The sequence below is a fragment of the Stegodyphus dumicola genome, chromosome 1 (genome assembly GCF_044657685.1).
Source record: "Stegodyphus dumicola isolate Sdum_Otavi_A_Nest chromosome 1, ASM4465768v1".
Lineage (NCBI taxonomy): Eukaryota > Metazoa > Arthropoda > Arachnida > Araneae > Eresidae > Stegodyphus > Stegodyphus dumicola.
This window is the reverse complement of record NC_140768.1, coordinates 85,121,682-85,141,321: the sequence shown is the minus strand read 5'-3', so window position 1 is coordinate 85,141,321 and position 19,640 is coordinate 85,121,682. Positions and strand designations below refer to the sequence as shown.

General features: G+C 32.5%; 2 protein-coding genes across 2 annotated transcripts; one reads left to right on the top strand and one right to left on the bottom strand.

The window, feature by feature from the left end:
- Window positions 1–1,742: 1,742 nt before the first annotated feature.
- On the bottom strand, window positions 1,743–6,161 carry LOC118196470 (adult-specific rigid cuticular protein 15.7-like). Its single transcript, XM_035367935.2, has 3 exons — window positions 6,107–6,161; window positions 3,572–3,673; window positions 1,743–2,271 (listed from the first exon to the last, which is right to left on the bottom strand). Exons 1-3 carry the CDS (start codon window positions 6,116–6,118, stop codon window positions 1,837–1,839), a joined length of 549 nt encoding a protein of 182 aa, XP_035223826.1. The 5' UTR covers window positions 6,119–6,161; the 3' UTR covers window positions 1,743–1,836.
- Window positions 6,162–12,996: 6,835 nt separating this feature from the next.
- On the top strand, window positions 12,997–16,443 carry LOC118196461 (uncharacterized). Its single transcript, XM_035367926.2, has 2 exons — window positions 12,997–13,108; window positions 15,850–16,443. The coding sequence occupies exons 1-2, from the start codon at window positions 13,097–13,099 to the stop codon at window positions 16,360–16,362; spliced, it is 525 nt and encodes a 174-aa protein (XP_035223817.2). The 5' UTR covers window positions 12,997–13,096; the 3' UTR covers window positions 16,363–16,443.
- Window positions 16,444–19,640: the final 3,197 nt, after the last annotated feature.

The window sequence follows — 19,640 nt, the reverse complement described above, 5'->3', positions numbered from 1 at the left end:
AGCTGTTCTGTCCGAGGCTCGAAACACGCGAAAGGCGTGGCTGTATGGTCGTTTTCGAGATTTACTCCATGTGTAAAGTGTATAAGAGCCAGTTTCCCTAAGAATGTTTTTTACGAAGGCATTCCTCCCCTTAGGCAGATAGCTCTAGTGTGCTTTGCCATAATAAAATAAACCAAACTTAACCAAAAAACTAAATATTAATAAAATTGCAGCGTTAAAAATATGAAATATTTGTAAGATGCTGTAATTAAAAACATTAAACAGTACTCATTTCAAACAAAAGCAAATACCGTATTTACTCTCGTAATAGTCGCACTCCCGTTCTGAAGCAGAAAAAATCGTCAAAAATATACAGTATTGTACAGTAAATTTGCCGTGCATAATATTCGAACCTAGACTTTCACAATGAAAAATTGGCAAAAAAAAAAAAAAAAAAAAATTGCGACTATTAAGCGAGTAAATATGGCATCTGCTAAACGATTCTTTGCCTTGTGATGTCGTTGACACCGTCAATTTGCCTTATTCATTGAGGCCATTCCATGTGCCTTATTCACCAACGCCTATTTTCTTGCTAAGTCCTCCTGAAGAAACACTTCGAACATTTTGAGCTGTCCTCTCGGTTCTGCATTTTCAAGTATTGTAAATGTTTAATGGCAGATAAGTTCTTTCTTTGTTTTATTTTTACTTTTTATTTTTTCTTTAAATACTAAATTTAATGTTTCTGAGCCTTAGGCTACACCATTGACATTTTACAGAGTCAAATAACCACTGCTTTAGAATTCCTGTTTAATCTCCTTCAGCTCGAAATGCTTGCTAATTTAATCAAGCGATTCCTTCCAGTCTTTCGACTTCCATCCTCTAAGTGCACCGTCAGCAATTTCTGTTTCAGTTCTGTTTGATTTTCGAAATGCCAATTTGTATTGGATCATACAGTTAAATTTTTTATTTTACTCAACTTTTATGTACCGCATAAAAAAGGTTAAATTAATATTTCCAGAGTCGGCTTTACGCATAAGAGACATAGGCAGCCGCTTAGGGACGCGTGCGTAAATAAAGTTAAATTTCCATTTGAATTATAAATAGATTTAATTTATATCAAACGTCAAATTTACTCATGCAGTAAAGAGTAGAAATTGCTGGAGCTCGCCTGCATGTTTGCCCATCTAAGATTTCCCGAAGAAATGCTTGAAAGAAAAATTTAATAAAAGCTGAAAAAACGAGAAAGATTGATTTGAGAAGTTTTACGATCTTTTATTCTAAGATAAAGGGCTAATCTCAAACTTTTATTCTGAGCTAGTATTGTTGACTTTTTATTTTTGGCATTTTTGAGTCTTGTCACATCGAAGGTTTGGCTGTCGATTAGACGAACTTAAGATCTTCCCTCTTTAACACAACTGAGGATTACCTGTTACCCCAGTTTCCCCACTATCAAAGAACTTCTACCACTATTCTCCCATCTAGGACCTAAATGAGAGATGGGCTGATTGGGTATCTGAATAAAACAAAGCACATGACGGCTATCTGTGTAAGGAGAAAATCTGTCTTTGTGATGGAGTTTTTAAGAAAACTATTCACGTTACTCACCGCGAAAACCACGAAAACTAGCCACACAAGTTTATGCAAGTTTTAAATCTAATGTGAATGAAATTCATGTATGCTACATATGTATGATACAGTACTGACACCTTCCTGCTTTCAAAAAACATTTATAAATCTCTATTTTTGAAACTATGAATCATCCGTTTGCCAGAAATAAAATGATTTATTCACCATAACATAATCACAATTTACAATAACAATAAATTAAATTTTGAGGAAAATCGGAGAATTTATGTTTTAATGGATCAGAGCCTTGCCAATACCAGCTCCATATCCATATCCCAGACCATAGCCATAGCCCAGAGCGGCTCCATGTCCAATGACACCTCCATATGCAACAGGGGCTGCAGCAGCTACAACTGGGGCGGCTACAGCATGTCCATAGACTGCAGTGGCAACAGGGGCAATGTGATCGACAGATGGTCCAGCGTAAGGGCTAGCGATGAGGGCTGCAGCTGGGGTGCTGGCAGCGGTTCCTGGTTCGTTGGTCTTGACGGCAGCACGGAATCCAAGTTTATCAGCAACGTAGTCTACGCGTCTGGCTCTGCCGTCGATGTCGTGGATGGTGTAGGTTCCCTTCTTGTTACCATAACCATCACCTACTTCAGATCGGGAGTTGGAAGCTCCGAGTTTGTCAACGATGTCATAGTTAAAAGCATAGTTTCCATAAGCCTGGAATAAAAGACATTATTTACTAAAAATACTTCAAAGGAAATTAAAACTACTATTTAAAAATGGAATTAAACGAACTAGAAATGAATGAACCTCAAACGAATTACGAGAAATCGTATTTATCGATTCCATTCATAACAGAAATCTCTTCATTCTCTTACCCGACATTTTAACAAAAATAAGTTTATTGTCTTTACGTCAAGAAATCGCATCTTATACTGAATTTAAGACTATTTTTATGTCAAAGAATAAGTTAATCCAAATAATCTTGAAGCATTAGAGCTTTGGAATATTTGAATATCAAACAAAGAGGAATTAAAACAAATTTTAGTAGATGAAACCCCTGATATAAATTTTCGGAATGAGCTTCTTGGTGAGATTTGAAGAATTTTTTACGTTTGTGGAACGGCTTTGGAAAAATTTTAAATGCATCATGATTTTGTACAAATACATAAAATCCTCATCGTTTTTTCAATCAATAAGTTAGTAATAAAAATATTTAAATATTTTTCGATCAAACTTTTAAAAATATTTTCCCATCAGGAGAACACTGAAGAGGAGGATTCCCGTGAACTTGTTACTTCTGTTTTATCAGCAACTGTGAAGAGAATTTTCTGAAAAAGCTTTATTACTGTATTTTTCATCACACGGTATTTTTAAACTAACAATTACCCGCTTATTGCTCAGTTTAAGTTAACTAATCCGTCAGTCTGAAGAGTGGAAAATAAAAAAAATTCTTACTTTTAAAAAACTAATAGTTTGAATTATCCTAAATAAAATATTCTTCTGAAGTTTCTTTAATATTAAATACATTTAGTCATTATTTAATATTACACGTTGTAGAAATTGTGAGCAAAATTTAAAATCTGAGATAGCTCATTTAAAGACCTAAATTTGTTTTCAGTTTTGACTGTGCTAGGATAGGATATAACATCTATCGTAGGTTTGATTTTCTAAATTACATTCATTGCTTGAGAAAAAAGGTTTTGCATTCATTGCTTGAGAAAAAATTTATGTGTGTTAGACCTTATTTTAAAATTTTAATAATATTTTCATTTAATCTTTTATTAATTATTTCGATATTAAGATTTCGCCTAGAAAAATAAACTCTCTGATTACTGATAAGCAATTAGCAAAAATGTTTCAAAAATTAACTGTTGATGGAACCAGCAAGGTAATCAATCTCGGTTTAGTTTAACTGATATTTAAGATCTGTAATAATTACGTGATTGTTTACATAATTTAAATAAATATTTTGCACATAGTAATTGTTTAAACACTTTAAAGAAAATGAACTTACATCTTGTGTCCTAGAACTGGCACTGACACCAGTACTAACAAGGGGTGCCTTCAGAAGAACACTAGCATGGGAAGCTGCGAGAGCAGCGCACAAGAAAACAACCTGCGAGAAAATAAATGGCATTACTTTGAATCAAACTTCGGAAATAAAGCAAAGCAAGAAGCAAATGTAAATAAAATTATATTAAATTAAACATCCAGTTAGAGGAATTTTAGAATACAAAAGCAATTTGAATCACAGCTGTAAAACTAAATCGGCCTTCATTTAAGTCAACATTTCAGGAAATGCAGTGGTTCAAAAGATTTAGGACTAAAAAAAGGAAAAAAAATTATACTACTCTCAGAGATGTTTGTTTCCAAATAAATTCAAAAGTATCTTAAATTGATTTGAATATGAAAGCATTATGTAAATACTGCTTGCAGGTTTAAGTTTGCTTCCTTGTCCGAAGCAAAGGAAGTATTGTAATCGCAAAAAATTTCAGGGATTATATTTCGGCAAAAGTACCCATTTTGACTGTTCTCGAATCCATGTCGACGATTTTTTTGCGTGACGTCTGTATATATAAACAAAATAAAGGACTGCTTTTTCCAAATCGGTTTGTAAAATGGATTTAAAGTAGATTGAAAAGGGATTTTTCCCTGACTGCTGTACGTACGTACGCATGTATACATGTACGTATCTGGCGTAACTGAAAAGCGATTATCTGTAGATCTTTGAAATTTTGTGCAGGGGCTGTTGTAGCAACTAGTTGTGCACCTCGCATTTTTGTTGCAATGAGCAGAAATCCAACGTATATATTAACCCCCTGACCCTGCTTGAAAGTCTTACCCGGTCTTTATCTTATCTTTATCTTATCGTTGGTCTTTATCTTATCGTTGGTCGCAGTCATATATTTCCAATTGCAGAAGTGTTCTAAATACTCGTGTTTTGACAATGTCAAATTAAAAAAAAAAAAAAAAGCTTAATTTTGTACAAATAACGAAATCTAACTCTTAATGCGGTCTGTTGGTATATTTGGGGAAAAAATATTTTGGAAAGTTTTATATTCGTTATGAAAAAATAAAAATACAAGAAATTTGGTTCCCGTGTGACAAAATTGACCTTGATATTTAATTTCAAAATCTGCAGTTTTTGATGTCATTTTCTATTGGTCTTGAGATATCGGTTATTTAAGTTGGAATAATTAAAAGAAATAAGTTTAAATGAAGGGCAGCAAAAAAGCTGTATATTTTAATAGGCCATACATGGAAGTCATGTGGTGTCTACAAAGATCTTTTTACGAGTAGAATGGAATGCCAGAAGCCTGATTGTTGACATAAACTCCATATACCCTGGGATAAGCAACAACAACAACAACAACAAAAAAGTGTTTTCAATTTCTGATTTATTTAAAAAATAAACACAGCGCAGAATAGAATATTAAATTTCTGTTTATCTCATTGCTTGATTAAATTCTAATAACTTATTGACTACGCAAAATTTAATAGCAGAAGCTCATCTGAATATGCAGATTATTATAATTCTTTTAGATGTTTAGATTTCCGACAGAATTATGTTCTTAGTTTTGCGGCCGATATAAAATCAAAATGCACGTATGAAGTTTTTTTATAAATTATTATTTTCATTTTTCTGAAAATTATATTCATGTTAAAAATTATCTCCATATTTTATTTGTACCAAATACCTGAATGCTCTCTTTAAAAGCAATGTCCTGTGAAAAAACGAAAACGAAACATTTTAGTTATTCTAAAAACTGCAGAAAAATAAGCCTAAAGAAAAGACAATCTAATTTTACATTATATAATATAAACGAACTTCGGCGAGAAATTTGATTTTCCCAATGTCAGTTCTATGGCTGTCAAGATTAAAATGTGATTTCACTGAAAACTGTTATGTAATTTAAGACAAAATGAATTAAGTTTCTAGAAGTTTTATAAGGTAATGCTGGCATGAATAGTTTCGTTTATCGTATCGGGGCAACGTTAATATTTATAAATATTGAAATCTACAAGTTAGAAATGAAATTTTGATTTACAGTCTGCTTGTTAAACTTATTTCAATAATAAAATACCGTTATAAATATTTCAATGAATGTGACAAACATTCCAGTCAAAGTACTGTTTTATATAGTATAAAAAGTATTGAAAATTTAAATTTCCAAAAATAAATTTTAAAGGAAATTACAATGTATGATTACCAAGTGTATATATCAACACAGCAATAAATCTTATATCAAAAGTTATTTCTGCATTACAAAAATTAATTTCATGAGATAGATCTCTTTTTCACTTCATAATTAACGTCATTTTGATTTCAAATAATTAATTCGACGCTTTAAGAACGAAGTTGAAAAACTTTTAAATGAAATTATGTTTATTACTTGGGTAAAAAGCTCTAACTTTTTGATAGAAGCTATATTACAATTAATTAAAAATTAAATAATATGGAAAAGTTCCAAAATACATTAATGTTGAAAAGTTAATTAAATTTCATTGATGCACATTATAGTACATACAAAGCAAAATATTTTCTTACCTTTGCGATCATGGTGAATGTATGATTTCTCTTTCCAGAATGAAATTCTTACACAACTTCTAAGCTTTTATAGTCCCCGCAATCACTTTTTTAGATCGATTTTAATTATCCAAATTCATTACTGATTCTAAAACTGCGAAAACCGGAAAGAAATATTTTTTCGTGATAAACGTCAAATATGGCATTGACAAAAAGCCGCGCCCTTTCGGTTACTTAAACAGTATACTTACCGGTATATAATGCACATAATATCACCTAATGCGTTCCTTTCCAAACGGCATTGAAACTTAAGGTGTTGATTTTTGCTAGCAAGTTATTATTATTATTTTTTTTTTTTTTTTTTTTTTTTTTTTTTTTTTTGTTCTTTTTACTAGACTAATTCTTTAACACAATCATAGAATCTTTGATATCAGTGTTTAGCCATTTGAAAGAAAATTTCTTTTATTCTGAAATACCAGGAAATATACAAGCCGAGTTATTGTGTAAGTGTTATATATCGAGTTATATATCGAAATGCAATCAATCAGTATTTTACAGTGTTTAAGAGGATTTAAAGATGTATGCAAATTAAAAGGCTAACACATTTTACTTTCTTTTCTAATGACTAAATTTAGCAAATATTTCAATTTGAATCGATCGCTACCCACCGTACAGAAACGGATTTTAACAACCGATTACAAAAAAGAAAGTAAACAACAAGGCTATACAATTTTAAGGAATGGTAAATACTGTTGTTTTAGTGAGACTAAAGGTACCGAATGACCTCATAAATAATCCATGTGTGACAAGACGTATTATTATGGTTGTGGTTAACGTGTGTGTGTGATTATGGCAAAGCCTCGAGGGCTATCTGCCTAAAAAGGGAGGGATGCCTTTCGTGGAGGACTTTCTAAGGGAAACTGGCTCGTATACACGTTACACATGGGGAAAACCACGAAAACGCCCATGCAGCCAGCCCGTTCGCGGGATTCGAACCTCGGACCGAACTACCAGTGTTCAGCGACTTTACCGCTCGGCCGCTGGTGGGCTGTGGTTAACGAAAAACCACGTGTGGTAATAGAATGCTCTTGAGCAGTTCTATTCCAGTTTTGAACAAAAGCGCTCCAGTCATTTGAATCTAAGGGTGTTGTACCTTTCAATACTTGACAAGATTTTTTATATCGACAGATCTATATGCCCCCATTCTGTTAAAACTATATGCCAAATAAGCCCAAAAATTTTGAAATAATTATTGCTTGAAATAGGTACGGAAATACGGATAATCTTTTGGATTGCATTTTCAAGTATGCAAGTGGTTAAAGTGGATATCTTCTTAGCAGATAACCTTCGTGTGTTTTGCATATTCTGAATTACCTATTCACTGGCGTAAAATACATATACCTCTATATGTAATCAAGAAATAACAATTAAATCAAAAGTAGATCATGAGATCAAGAGTAGATCATTTTATAATAAGAGGGGTTAACATTCAACGGGTAATATACATATCAAAACTAAAATAAAAACGATTCAATAAAATTAATACAAATTATATAAAATGTGAGATAATTCCTTGGTCTTTTTTTTTCAAAGCAGCCGAAGAATACTCAATAGGGCCAAGTTTGGGAATTATATATAGATTATTCTGAATTTCTGAAACATTCAAAATTAAACTTATAAAGAAAATACAAATTAAGACTATTTTAAAGTAAAATTAAAATAATCAAAATTTTCTAAAAGTGCAAAAAAGTAAAAATAATAATAATAAAAAATAATGATTTTATTTTAATTGAGCATCAAGATATAATTTGCTCCGCCGTAACCTTAAAGTATATAATTGAAAAATAAACATTATAAGAAGAATTTTCGAGATAGAAACCAGAAAAACATTGTGCTAAATAAATTTCGAAACAAAGAACAAGCCGCATTGCTAAATACCTTTGTATAAAACAACAGGGTAAACAAAACAAAATAAAACAAAGCAAAAAAAAAAAAAAAAAAACTTTAAAAAAAATATGGGGGGGGGGCTTTTAAATTTTAATGATCGCCCAAAAGGGTTTTTTAAGCTTTTTAAGCTCATACTGAGCTCTCAGTTTACCAGTCTCCTGTTAGACTCACACCTACCAACCCTCCCTTTCCCCCCTCTTTAGTTTTTTTTATCAAGCATCGTTTTCCTCCCACTTACTCTGACTCTAGGTACTTTTTCCACAATGTGATGAGCATATATACATACAGATTCTTCATTATTTAATTTTTTTCAAAACATAATATATCGCAATCACATCTAGTGGCAACAATTTGAAGAGTGTGTCGGACACTAGTTTCGAGACTAATAGCACCTCTGATTCTTTTAAGTAAAAACAATTCTGAAAAGTTTCTGATTTTAATAATCTTCCAAGAGAGTTTATTAAGGTTTCTTATGCTCTCGCTGAGCTCGCCGTCTACCACTCTGCTGTTATACTCACTCCTGCTAACCCATTTCTTTTGTCTTTTTAGCTTTATTATTAAGCATCGTTTTCTTCGCCCTTAAGCTGTATATAATTCAACAGCACAATTACGAAAAATTTAAAAGCAGCATAGCGGTATAGCGGTATACGTTTAGAATTCCCAATGCAGCGTGAAGTGTCCGCATAACATTTTTCTATTTCTTTCTGTCTTTTCTCAGTTCAACATAACAATGTTCAGTTTTCTTACTAAGATGGCTTTACAAAACTTTTTATTTGTCTTTTTTGTGTGTTTATTTTTTTTTAAATGCCACGTTCTTGCGCTTACGCGACATAAAAGTTAAAGGTGAAATATAGTTTAAAAAAAAAAAAAAAAAAAAAAAAAAAAAAACCTTACCTATTTGGCATATAATAGACTGGAATAGAAACGTCCATCTATTAGTAACAGAGATAATGCGACTATTTACAAATTTAAAAAACATATTTATAAGGATATTTGCAATTGTTACGCATCCAGTAAATACTTCCAAACTTGATTTAAGTAAATCCTAAAAAATTAGTTTTGCCCCTCACTGCGTGACTTTAATGATAATAATCTTAAGTTGAAATTTCTGGACTTTGTTTGTATGCATATCTATATATATATATACAACATTTACAGTAAAATGAAAAGTTATTGATGTTATAAAGATGTTATACATATGTAAATAGTTTTAGTGAAATGTTATAAGAAATTGTAGTTATTTATTTATTTATTTATTTATTTGGTTGATAATGTAACATAAAAATCTAAAGCAAAGCTTTGCCAAAGAGCCCACCAGCGGCCGAGCGGTAAAGTTGCTGAACACTGGTAGTTCGGTTCAAGGTTCGAATCCCGCGAACGGGCTGGCTGCATGGGGTTTTCGTGGTTTTCCCCATGTGTAACGTGTATACGAGCCAGTTTCCCTTAGAAAGCCCTCCCCTTAGGCAGATAGCCCTCGAGGCTTTGCCATAACCACACGCACGCTTTGCCAAAGAAGTAAGAATACAGGGCAATTCTATTTAACTTGAGTAAATGGCTATCTCGCTAAATTAGAAAGATATTGCCAACCTGGTTATAGTTTGGGCGATTAATTTTTGTCGCCAAATTTGGCTGCTGATGGCAACAAATACATGCTCGTTGTCATTGATTACTTTACCAAGTGGCCTGCAGCGTAGCCTATTCCTGATCAAAAGGTTGTAACGGTAGAAGAGGTTATGTTACAGTATTGGATTTCCACGTTCGGTGTGCCTCTTCAGTTACATTCCGATCAAGGAAGAAATTTTGCATATCTTATATCTGTTTACTTATATCTGTTGGCTAGCTACAGGCGCCATTACGGAAACTTTCGACCGTGTTAACGTTTGTTTATGAGTATTTAAAATGGCTTTGCAGATTTAGAATCCCACCGATAGTGAAATACGATTGCAGATTCGTTTTCTTATTGCTAAAAGCGTGAAAGCGGCTAAAATTCTTCATCGTCAGATTGAAGTGTACGGGAAAAACATTATGATCAATAGAATGGTACGGAAATGGACTATAGCTTTTAAAGACAGGCGCACGAATGTTCATGCTGATGAGCAGCCTTCTGTCACCACTAAAGATTTGGTGCAGAAAGTTGACGAACTAATGAAATAAGAACAGACGACTTTCATGATTTTGTCATTACCTGATGACGTTTCTCGGATTTCACCCAATCTGCTGTATGAAATTGGGGCAAACTTTTAAATTAGCGAAAATTGTGCACACGCTGGGTATCGAAAATGTTAACAGAGGATCACATAACCAAACAAACGTTTAGTTTTGTGCACCTATGTCAACATTATTTAAGTTAAAGCACGTTAGATAATGCTTTAACTTTCCTTCAACAGTATTGCGTGTAAGGGAAAGAATTTTTAAGCCGAATTGTCACAGGCTACGAAACCTGGTCGGCTTACGCTACGCCAGAATCGAAGTAGTAATCCATGGAATGGCAACATTCATCATCACCCAAGAAAGTGGAGTTGAAACAAACAGTTTCAGTCCAGAAAATCATGTATACTGAGTTTGGGCATAGGAAGGGGATGTTGCTTGTGGACTTTTTTGCTTCGTGGTGACGCAATAAATTCTAAACGTTTTGTGCGACGTTAAACAAACTTCGCCATGTAAGAAAAGGCGTGGCATGCTGAGGAGGTGAATCCTTTTGCTTCATTTCGCTGAGAGTAACATGATTAACGAGCGATCTAGCGCCCGTTGACTACCACCTGTTCTTGCATTTACAGATCTGGGCGGTCTTCCCCACAACGACGATGATGAGGTCAAAACGATCGTGTTTCAGTGGGTGTCGAATCAGGCGGCTGAGTTCTATAAAGAAGGAATTCAAAAACTGGTCATATGATATGATAAGTGCCTTAATTATCGGAAATTAGGAAAATAAATTTTATGTAGAAAAATAAATTGAGGTACAGGCTTTCATATAAAATTTAAATTGGCAAGAAAATTATACTTGTTCCTTTTTTTGTTTCCGAACGGTAAAGTCGCTAAACACTGGTAGTTTGATCCGGGGTAAGAATCTCGGCGAATGCGCTGGCTGCATGGGCATTTTTGTGGTTTTTCTCAGTGTATAACGTGTATACGAAAAAGTCTGTCTTAGAAAGTCCTCCACGAGGGAATCCTTCGCTTTACGCAGATAGCCCTCGAGTGCAATAAAGCAAAAACAAACGGTATTTACTTTAAAAATATGCCTTGTAAAATAATAAAGTTATATATATATATATGAAAATAAAGGGCGGGCTTTTTTATTTTGAAACTGCTGCTCAATATTGCCAGCCATTATAAGCATTCAACAAAATTAATTTAATATATTTTTTTAATGCATTGCGTTGTATTATCTTTTTCATATTATGTAACTAAAAGAAATATTTTGAATGCATAATAAATCAGATTGTTTAGTACAATGAAGAAGCGTTCTGAATATTAAAGCTCGGCATAAGTATGAGTTGCGTTATTTTTCAATTTTGAAGCTTCTGGCAAATGAAAATTCCATACAAATATGCTAGAAAAAATTATGGTAAAAAGTTTCTTTCTTTCAAAAGCATTTTCTTAACAATTTTGTAGTAAAAATTGTAAGAAAATACATTTTGTTGCTTGCTAATGGAGTTATTTTCCTCTGGAAAGCTTTACTATAGGCAGATTAAACAGGCGTGCTTTTCCATAACCCAAATAGTCCAATCTAGTCTATGAGAAGCGTTGCATTAGTTCACAAAACAAAAGTGTAAGAGCGTATTATTAATCTTCTAACGAATATTTAAACAGATGCTACTGCAAAATATTTCTAATTGAGCCTATACAATTCACTATAACCGAATTGTAATCATGAATTGAATTTGGATGTATGTGTATATTTTGCTAGGAAATTAGCTCTGACTTTCATCCTTCTCTTCAGCTGAAAACCTTTGGCTCAACACAGAACCATATTCTTATATATATATAAACTATTAAATTATAAAATCAGTCATTAGTAGAGCTATTAAAAATCTACAAAGCAAAACATTCATCACCTTTTTATCAAATGATAAAGACTTAAAATTTAAGTTAAATAGAAATATGTATTCGATTTTTGTTACTTATTAACGAAATATTTCACTGTAAAATTATCTGGTATGAAAATATTCAAAATAAAGCTGTTATTTGTAATTCAGTTAATTTGAAATCTGTTATAAATTTGTAAATGTATTAATTTATGTTTAAAATTTTCTCTTAAGTAAAAAATTGTATGTTAAGTTTGAAATATATCAAATGAATTTGTAATCTTGCATAGCACAAATCAAAATTTATCACATTGCCGATTCCTAATAAGAAATAAACTGATTTTGTATAAAACGACCTTTCAGAGTGCCACATGCCAATATTGATTACATGTATGTGAAATTTGTAGGCATTCCGTAATTTGTTTCAAAATATTTTTGTGTTGATTTGATAAATATTCGTTACTTAACAATATTAATTGGCATGTTTTCCTTATTGTGTGTATTATTTGAACATTTTACTGTACCGAACGCTTTCAACAAATATTTTGCCGTTAGAAATTAACTTGTTTTACAGCATTTAATAATGCTAACTGATTTTAAAAGGAGAATGAAAGATATAAGAAGAAAAATGCGAGTACGAAAGAAAATTAAAAAAATCGTCTAATTTACCTTGAAAATCAAGAACGTTAAGTTATATTAATTTTTAAATTTTGTTTGCTTTATCTCTTAAGTAGCAAGGGTAGTTTATGGAAATTGTTTTGTCGTAGGTTATTGTATAACAAGTTTTCAGCGATCAGGTATTCGACAATACAGACAAACGCGGAAATTTTAATATTTTATTCCCATACTGCATTGGGTGGAGTTGCTTAATTATTCATCAAGGAAAAAGATACCTTACTTCGTCCTTGTGATTATATCATTAAAGTTTGAATATGACACACTTTATTTGATTGTCCATCGGAATCTCTGGTATATAAAGGCTTATGGTTCCTCTCATAGTCATTCACTTCCGTCGCAGAATACCTCCAGAAACTTAAAAATGTTCGCAAAGGTAAGCATATGTCATTTATGTTATGCTCTGTTAAATTCAATAGAACGCCATTTACCCGAAGGATGAAAACACTTCGGATAACGCTTTCATCGTTAAGCCTACAGAAATTATTTACTGCTAATATAGGTAGAAATAAATATTTTGTATAATATTGTTAAGCAGTAAAGTAAATTATAATACTTTTTACGTACTTGTATCGAAAGAAATTTATTTACCTACATTATTTAATTTTTTTCCTTGTGTTGTTGATAACAAGGCATGTTCAGTATAGCCCTTCAGGATAGTACATCAGCTGATGTAGATAGTTTAATGAAATGGAAGATAACTTGAAATAACAAAGTACTATTTATTATTGTATTTATATTTCTATACTGAAATATTTCAAGATTAAATTACACATTACGTAAATAAATAAATAAAAAAAATCTGAAGCTTCTCAGATTTTAAATTACGTCCAAAGGAGCGTTTTTTAAACATTTTGAGTGTTATATTTATTTATTAAATATCACGTTCTTCGCACTAAACCATAAAATTCAGTTCAAGAGCAATATCGCAAAATAATTATAAATTGAGCATATCTTTAGAATTTCCAATACGCAGTCTCAAGCGTTGGAGATAAAAATGATTTTTCTTTACACCGTTACCATTGCTCGCTTTGAAATCCTTGAGTTTGTTAATAAAAAATTCGTTAAAGTTTTACAAAACATGAAATCGGTAATAAAACAAATTCCAAATTTCAAAATTGGTCTTCCAGAGGCCCATATTCGGAATAGGATTACGTCATTCAAAATTGATGGCTCTAGGTACCGTTATTTTATCACAATGCGAGAAACATACATACATTTACGCAGATTGTTCATTATCTAATTTCTTCAAATATAATTCAAGGCGATAATATTTGGGGGCAACAGTTTGAAAAGTGAAACGGACATTCAAAGTGATTCGACGCAAAATCGCAAAACGAAAACAATAGTCCCTCAGGAAAAAAGTTCCTTTGGACTAATAATAAAAACATTTTAATGTAAAAAATAAAAGATTTCTTTTTCAGACGATTAATTCCTTTTATATCAAACAAAAGGTAAAAATCTAAAAATATTACTACAGTTTTTATTAGAATTACCAACCTAAATTATTGAAAAAGTAGAGAAGTACGATATAAATAACGGAAATTAATGCCGTTTGAATGCTGATCTATTTGTAAAAATGGAATGTAAGAACTTTTCCATAATATTTCTTAGATATGGTCTTTAATTCTGAGACGTACAGTATCAGAAATTCCTTTCTGAAATATTTTACAAATATTTTACAAAGTCATTTTTCTCATAAAGTGGCAAATTATTTTGGGAAATTCTGTAAAGCTGTCTAAAAATACATTTATTATTGTCTATCTTTGGGATTTAATTACAAATCTTTTCCTTAGTAGTAATTTTAAATTACTCTATTAAGCTAATTTAAACAATTTCAAGAATATATATGTATGAATTATTAATAAAAAATATAATGTTTATGAAATGCTGTAGTGTATAGGCATGACGAAGTACGCAGGGAGCTCTTACGGCAGTATTTTGGCAGTATCTTCTTTCGATGGATAAAAAGAATTTTATTTAAAGGAAAAAGAATAAAAGAATTTCTTCAACTAATTCAAGCAGTCTATTTCAAGATAAAAATTCTTTATTTTCTTGTCTTCCAACACCTCGTTTAAGGCCTAATTTGATGATTTTACCAATTATTTATATAAGAGGTTTAGGGTTTCATGTCAGAGCTAACGTTTTTCGATTGAAGAGAAACTTTAAAACTCAAGGACAATTTCCTGGCAAAATATGCACATATATCTCAGGTGATCTCAAGATTAAGATCTAGTTGAAGTAAACTGCATGTAATCAATTAAAATACTTTACGGAACTCTCTATTTAAATATTCATTAGAAGTTTATAAGGTATTGCTCTCGCCTTCCTAGCGTGCCTTCGTGGTGTAGTGGTTCTGCACGCTGGGCCGGTATTCCAGAGGTCCGTGGTTCGATTCCCGCCGAAGGCGATTGCTCATTTTTTTATCTTGCCTGCTTCCAAAAAATACCTAATGTCTCTACAAGTTATATAAAAGATTAATAATTCACTCTTTTTAATTTAACTAAAATGAAAGCTATGATGATGATAATAATAAAACAGCTAAAAATTTGAGAAAGCAATATTTCATTTCTTGGTCGTTATCAATAAAATTTTCAAACTTGCACGAAAATGGAATGACTACTTAAAACATAGTAACGTGAAATAAGTATCAACCAATAATTAGACAGCCTGTTTGCATTGAATTATGCAATTTCTCACTGAAGAATCATAATCAAAAAGTATATAGAATACAAAAGCTGCATAATTCTGGAATGAAAAGGATATTGCTGGCTTTATATGTAGAACATGCCAACTTAATTCCCCATAGCAAAGCGTTGCGGTAATAGTACACCAAAATGCTGTACAAAAAGATCAGTGCTAGCGAGGTCTTTCTTTTTTCTTTTCCCCTTTCCCATGCATAATGTAAACACGGACCAGATTTCGTTATAAAATCTTCCATGTAAGCTTAGCTGTTACATCTTAACTAAATACCTCTTAAGCGCAATAAAACATCTAACGCGCAATGGTAAAATTTTATGACTCTTACTTGTTCTACAGAACTTACAGACAAGTTTAAAATCACACTGCAGTCTTATAACGCTACTTACTAATACTAATTTTTTTCTCCTTATCCAGGTCCTTGTTCTCTTCGCTGCCGTCGCAGCTGCACAAGCTAGTGGTCTTATCGGAGCCGGGTATGGATTAGGAGCTGGATATGGTTATGGAGCCGGATATGGATTAGGAGCTGGATATGGTTATGGAGCCGGATATGGATTGGGAGCTGGATATGGTTATGGAGCTGGATATGGATTAGTCGCTGCACCAGCCGTTGTTGGAAAGGCTGTTGTTCCCGCTGTGTCCTCCTCCAAAACTGCCATCAACCACGTCGCCCCTGTCGGAATTGCTGCTGCTCCCGTCGCCTTGGCTGCTGCCCCTGTTGCTGTGGCTGCTGCTCCAATGGGTCTTGTTGGACGCGGAATCGCTGCCGCTCCTCTCGCTTATGGAAATGGAATGATCGGTAACGGTCTTCTCGGTGCCGGTGTTGAAGGCCACGGAATTGCTGCCCCCCTTGCTTATGGAAATGGACTTCTCGGTCTGGGAGCTGGAAAAATGGCTCTTGGAGGTGGACTTGGCAAGGCAATCTTATAAAAATCTTATGCTACGAGTTTCTTTGTAAATGTCCTAAATTAAGTTATTCATCATGTTACAATAAATTATTCATTCTAGTTATGTTCCGTTTCCTTTATTTATTTAGAATTCCATAATGACTTTTTAATTTAAATAAAGTTAGCTTAAATTAAAGTTAAAATTTAGCTTAGAAAACTTCTTTGCGTGTCGAGAATTGCTTCATGAGATTTCTTCTTTCAACACACATAGTTTCCGAAAATACCCTCAAAATTTTGGTACTAAAAACTGCATTTAAGGTTTTAGGTAAGCTTTCTTCTTATTTTATCATATTACGATTATTAGTTTCGTTAGAAACATTGTACTTAATTTAAATTTATTAAGAAATCAAGTTGTGAATGTTATTTCATTTTTCGTGTAAAAAAACTTCATATATTAGCCGATTTGGGAATACAAATATGATAAATCAACTAGAAAATCAGATTATATCTTCCTTTATGAAACTATTAGTATCAATATTTGAGCTCCCTCTCTCCCCCCCCCCTTTTTTTTTTTTTTTTTTGTTGTTGTTGTTGTAATTACATTATCACTAAATCACATAGATATCACTAAAATTCATTGAAGTTTAGCTGTTAAAGAATTTGCTAAGAGATTGAAAAGTAATCATAAGTAGTAAAGCCTAGTTTTGAGTTTTAAAGTTAACATCATCATAGCTTTCATTTTAGTTAAATTAATTTTTAATCTCGCTCGTTTATCATTTTGAAACAATTATATTTCTGTACAGGACGAAGGAACAAAATCGGTTGATTGTGCTAACAAACATTATATTTTAATCAGAAAAATGCCACACTTTTGCGTAAATCAAAACATGCGAGACTCTATGTTTTACTGAAATTTAAAAATATCAAAATGTATATATAAAGTTTGGTATAGTAGCTTAGACTTTCATGTCTATATTGGAACCACAATTAAACATATCTTGTAAGACTACTTACCTTTTGTATTGACAGTTTCCCAGAGAAAATTTTAATATTTAAATAGAACAAGAATAATTATGTATATATGTATTTAATAAGCAGACTTCCAGAGTTAATTTTAAATATTTCAGTTAACAACGTATAAAAAGCTACAAATATAATAGAAGTATACAAAATACAGTAAGTAGTAAAAAAAAGTAAATACCTAAAACCGTATATGTGCATGAGTATGTAGATCAAAACAAATTCATCTTTGTTTATCACGCATTTGTTTACTTAACAAGTATACGAAATACGTAGTGTTAGATAATAATCCGTTCATCGAGAAGCCAGACTGAAAGTAAAAAGCCTTGGACCATACCCGCTAACGCATGCCTCTCTTGTCACTTTTCGCCTTGACTGACGGTTTCGGAAAAAAAAAAAAAAAATAAAATAAAATAAATAAATAAAAACAAGCGTCCAAAGGGGGCGCTTTTTTTAACAATTTGTGTGTTACCTTTATTTATTACATATGTTCTTCGCACTTAAACTATAAAACTCAGTTCAAGAGCAATATCGCAAAATAATTTTAAAATGAGCATCATTTTGGAATTTCCGATACACATTCTCACGCGCTGGACATAAATTTTCTTTTTTTCCGTACAGTGTTGCCATTCCTCGCTTTGAAATCGTTGAGTTTCTTCATGAAAAATTCTTTTATGTCTGACAAAACATGAAATAGATAATAAAAGAAATTCCAAATTAGGGCTTCCAGATGCCCATATTCGGTAGAGGATTATGTTATTGAAAATTTGATACTTTTAGGTACCGTTGTTTATCACAATGCGAGAAACATACATACATTTATGCAGATTCTTCATTATTTAATTTCTTTAAATATAATGAAGGCCTGTAATAGTTGGTGGTAACAGTTCGAAAAGTGAATCAACGCAGAAAGTGAATCGTCGCAAAATGCCAAAACGAAATTAATAGCCCTTCTGAGCTAACGCCCTTTGAGCTAATGAAATAATTCTGACAATAATAATTTTGTCTATAGTTCTTTTCAAAAAGAACAATTTTTGGTTTTTCTAAATTTGGCAAAGCGCTCGAAGGCTGTCTGCTTAAGGGAAAGAATACATTCGTGGGGGGACCTTTTTAAGGGAAACTGGCTGGTATACACGTTACACTAGGGGGAAACGAGCCAAAATACCCATGAAGTCAGTCTGTTCGTCTGGAATCGAACCCAGGTCAAACTGCCAGTTTTCAACGACTTTACGTCTCATCGGCTGGTGGGCCTCAATACAAAATGAATTTGCTACACACGTAAACCCAAAACTTCATTAAACTAGTCAAACCGTACAGATTTTATAGCATTATTAGTAGTGAAATTTCAGATGTTCGTTAGTGAAACTGCAGACGATATAATTTGGAACAATAAAAATATTAAATAATGATATTCTTCTTTATTTAAATTTTAATGATATAATTTGAAATATTAAATATTTGTAACATTGTTCCTTTGAAATAGTTGTAAGCATGTATTTCGTAAGCTATTGGTGACATTTGGAGGTTAAGTTAGGTTAACTGATTAAAGCAAAGCACACGAGAACTATCTGCCTAGAAGGAGGAGGGTCACTTCTAAGTGACATGCAGAACTTTCTGAGAAAAATTTTCTTGTATTCCCATTAAACATGGTGAAAATATTGAAAATTCCGATGCAGCCATCCTGTTCGGTGGGTTGTGAATTCTGGTCGAATTATCAAAGTTCAGCGATTTCATCGAATCGGCACCTGGCGGGTCCCGGCGAATGAAATTTGCATGTTACAGAATTAGGCGATTAAGTTTGCTAATTTTAGGACTAAGTGCGACGGCCGCCATTTTAACGATAGAATACAAAAGCATTTAATATTTGTATAATTAAAAGGTTAAAAGTGTCAAATATTCGTAAGAAGCCGTAATTGAAAATATTAAAGAACAAGCGGAAGTACCCGATGGCAGTTAAGTTAAATTGAGAGTAACGCATCTAACAATAGAGAGAACGACACCGCTGTAATCTTTCTCTAATAACGATGCAAGAAGTACGATTCTCAGTCATACATTTTTCAGTCTGATGCGGTATGGATCCCCCATAAATATTTCGATGGAAAAGAAGAGATTAGCTACTTTAGCTACTTCTTTTAATAATATCTCTTCTACTTCTTTTTTTTTTTTTTTTTTTTTTTTTTTTTGGAAAAAAGTGGACGTCGACCTTTTCCAGAATCCAGAAAAGATTGTAGAAAGTTTGGTGACCACAGCTCTAGTAGTGACTGAGTTATTAGCGGACAAACAAACATACTTTCTTCTTTA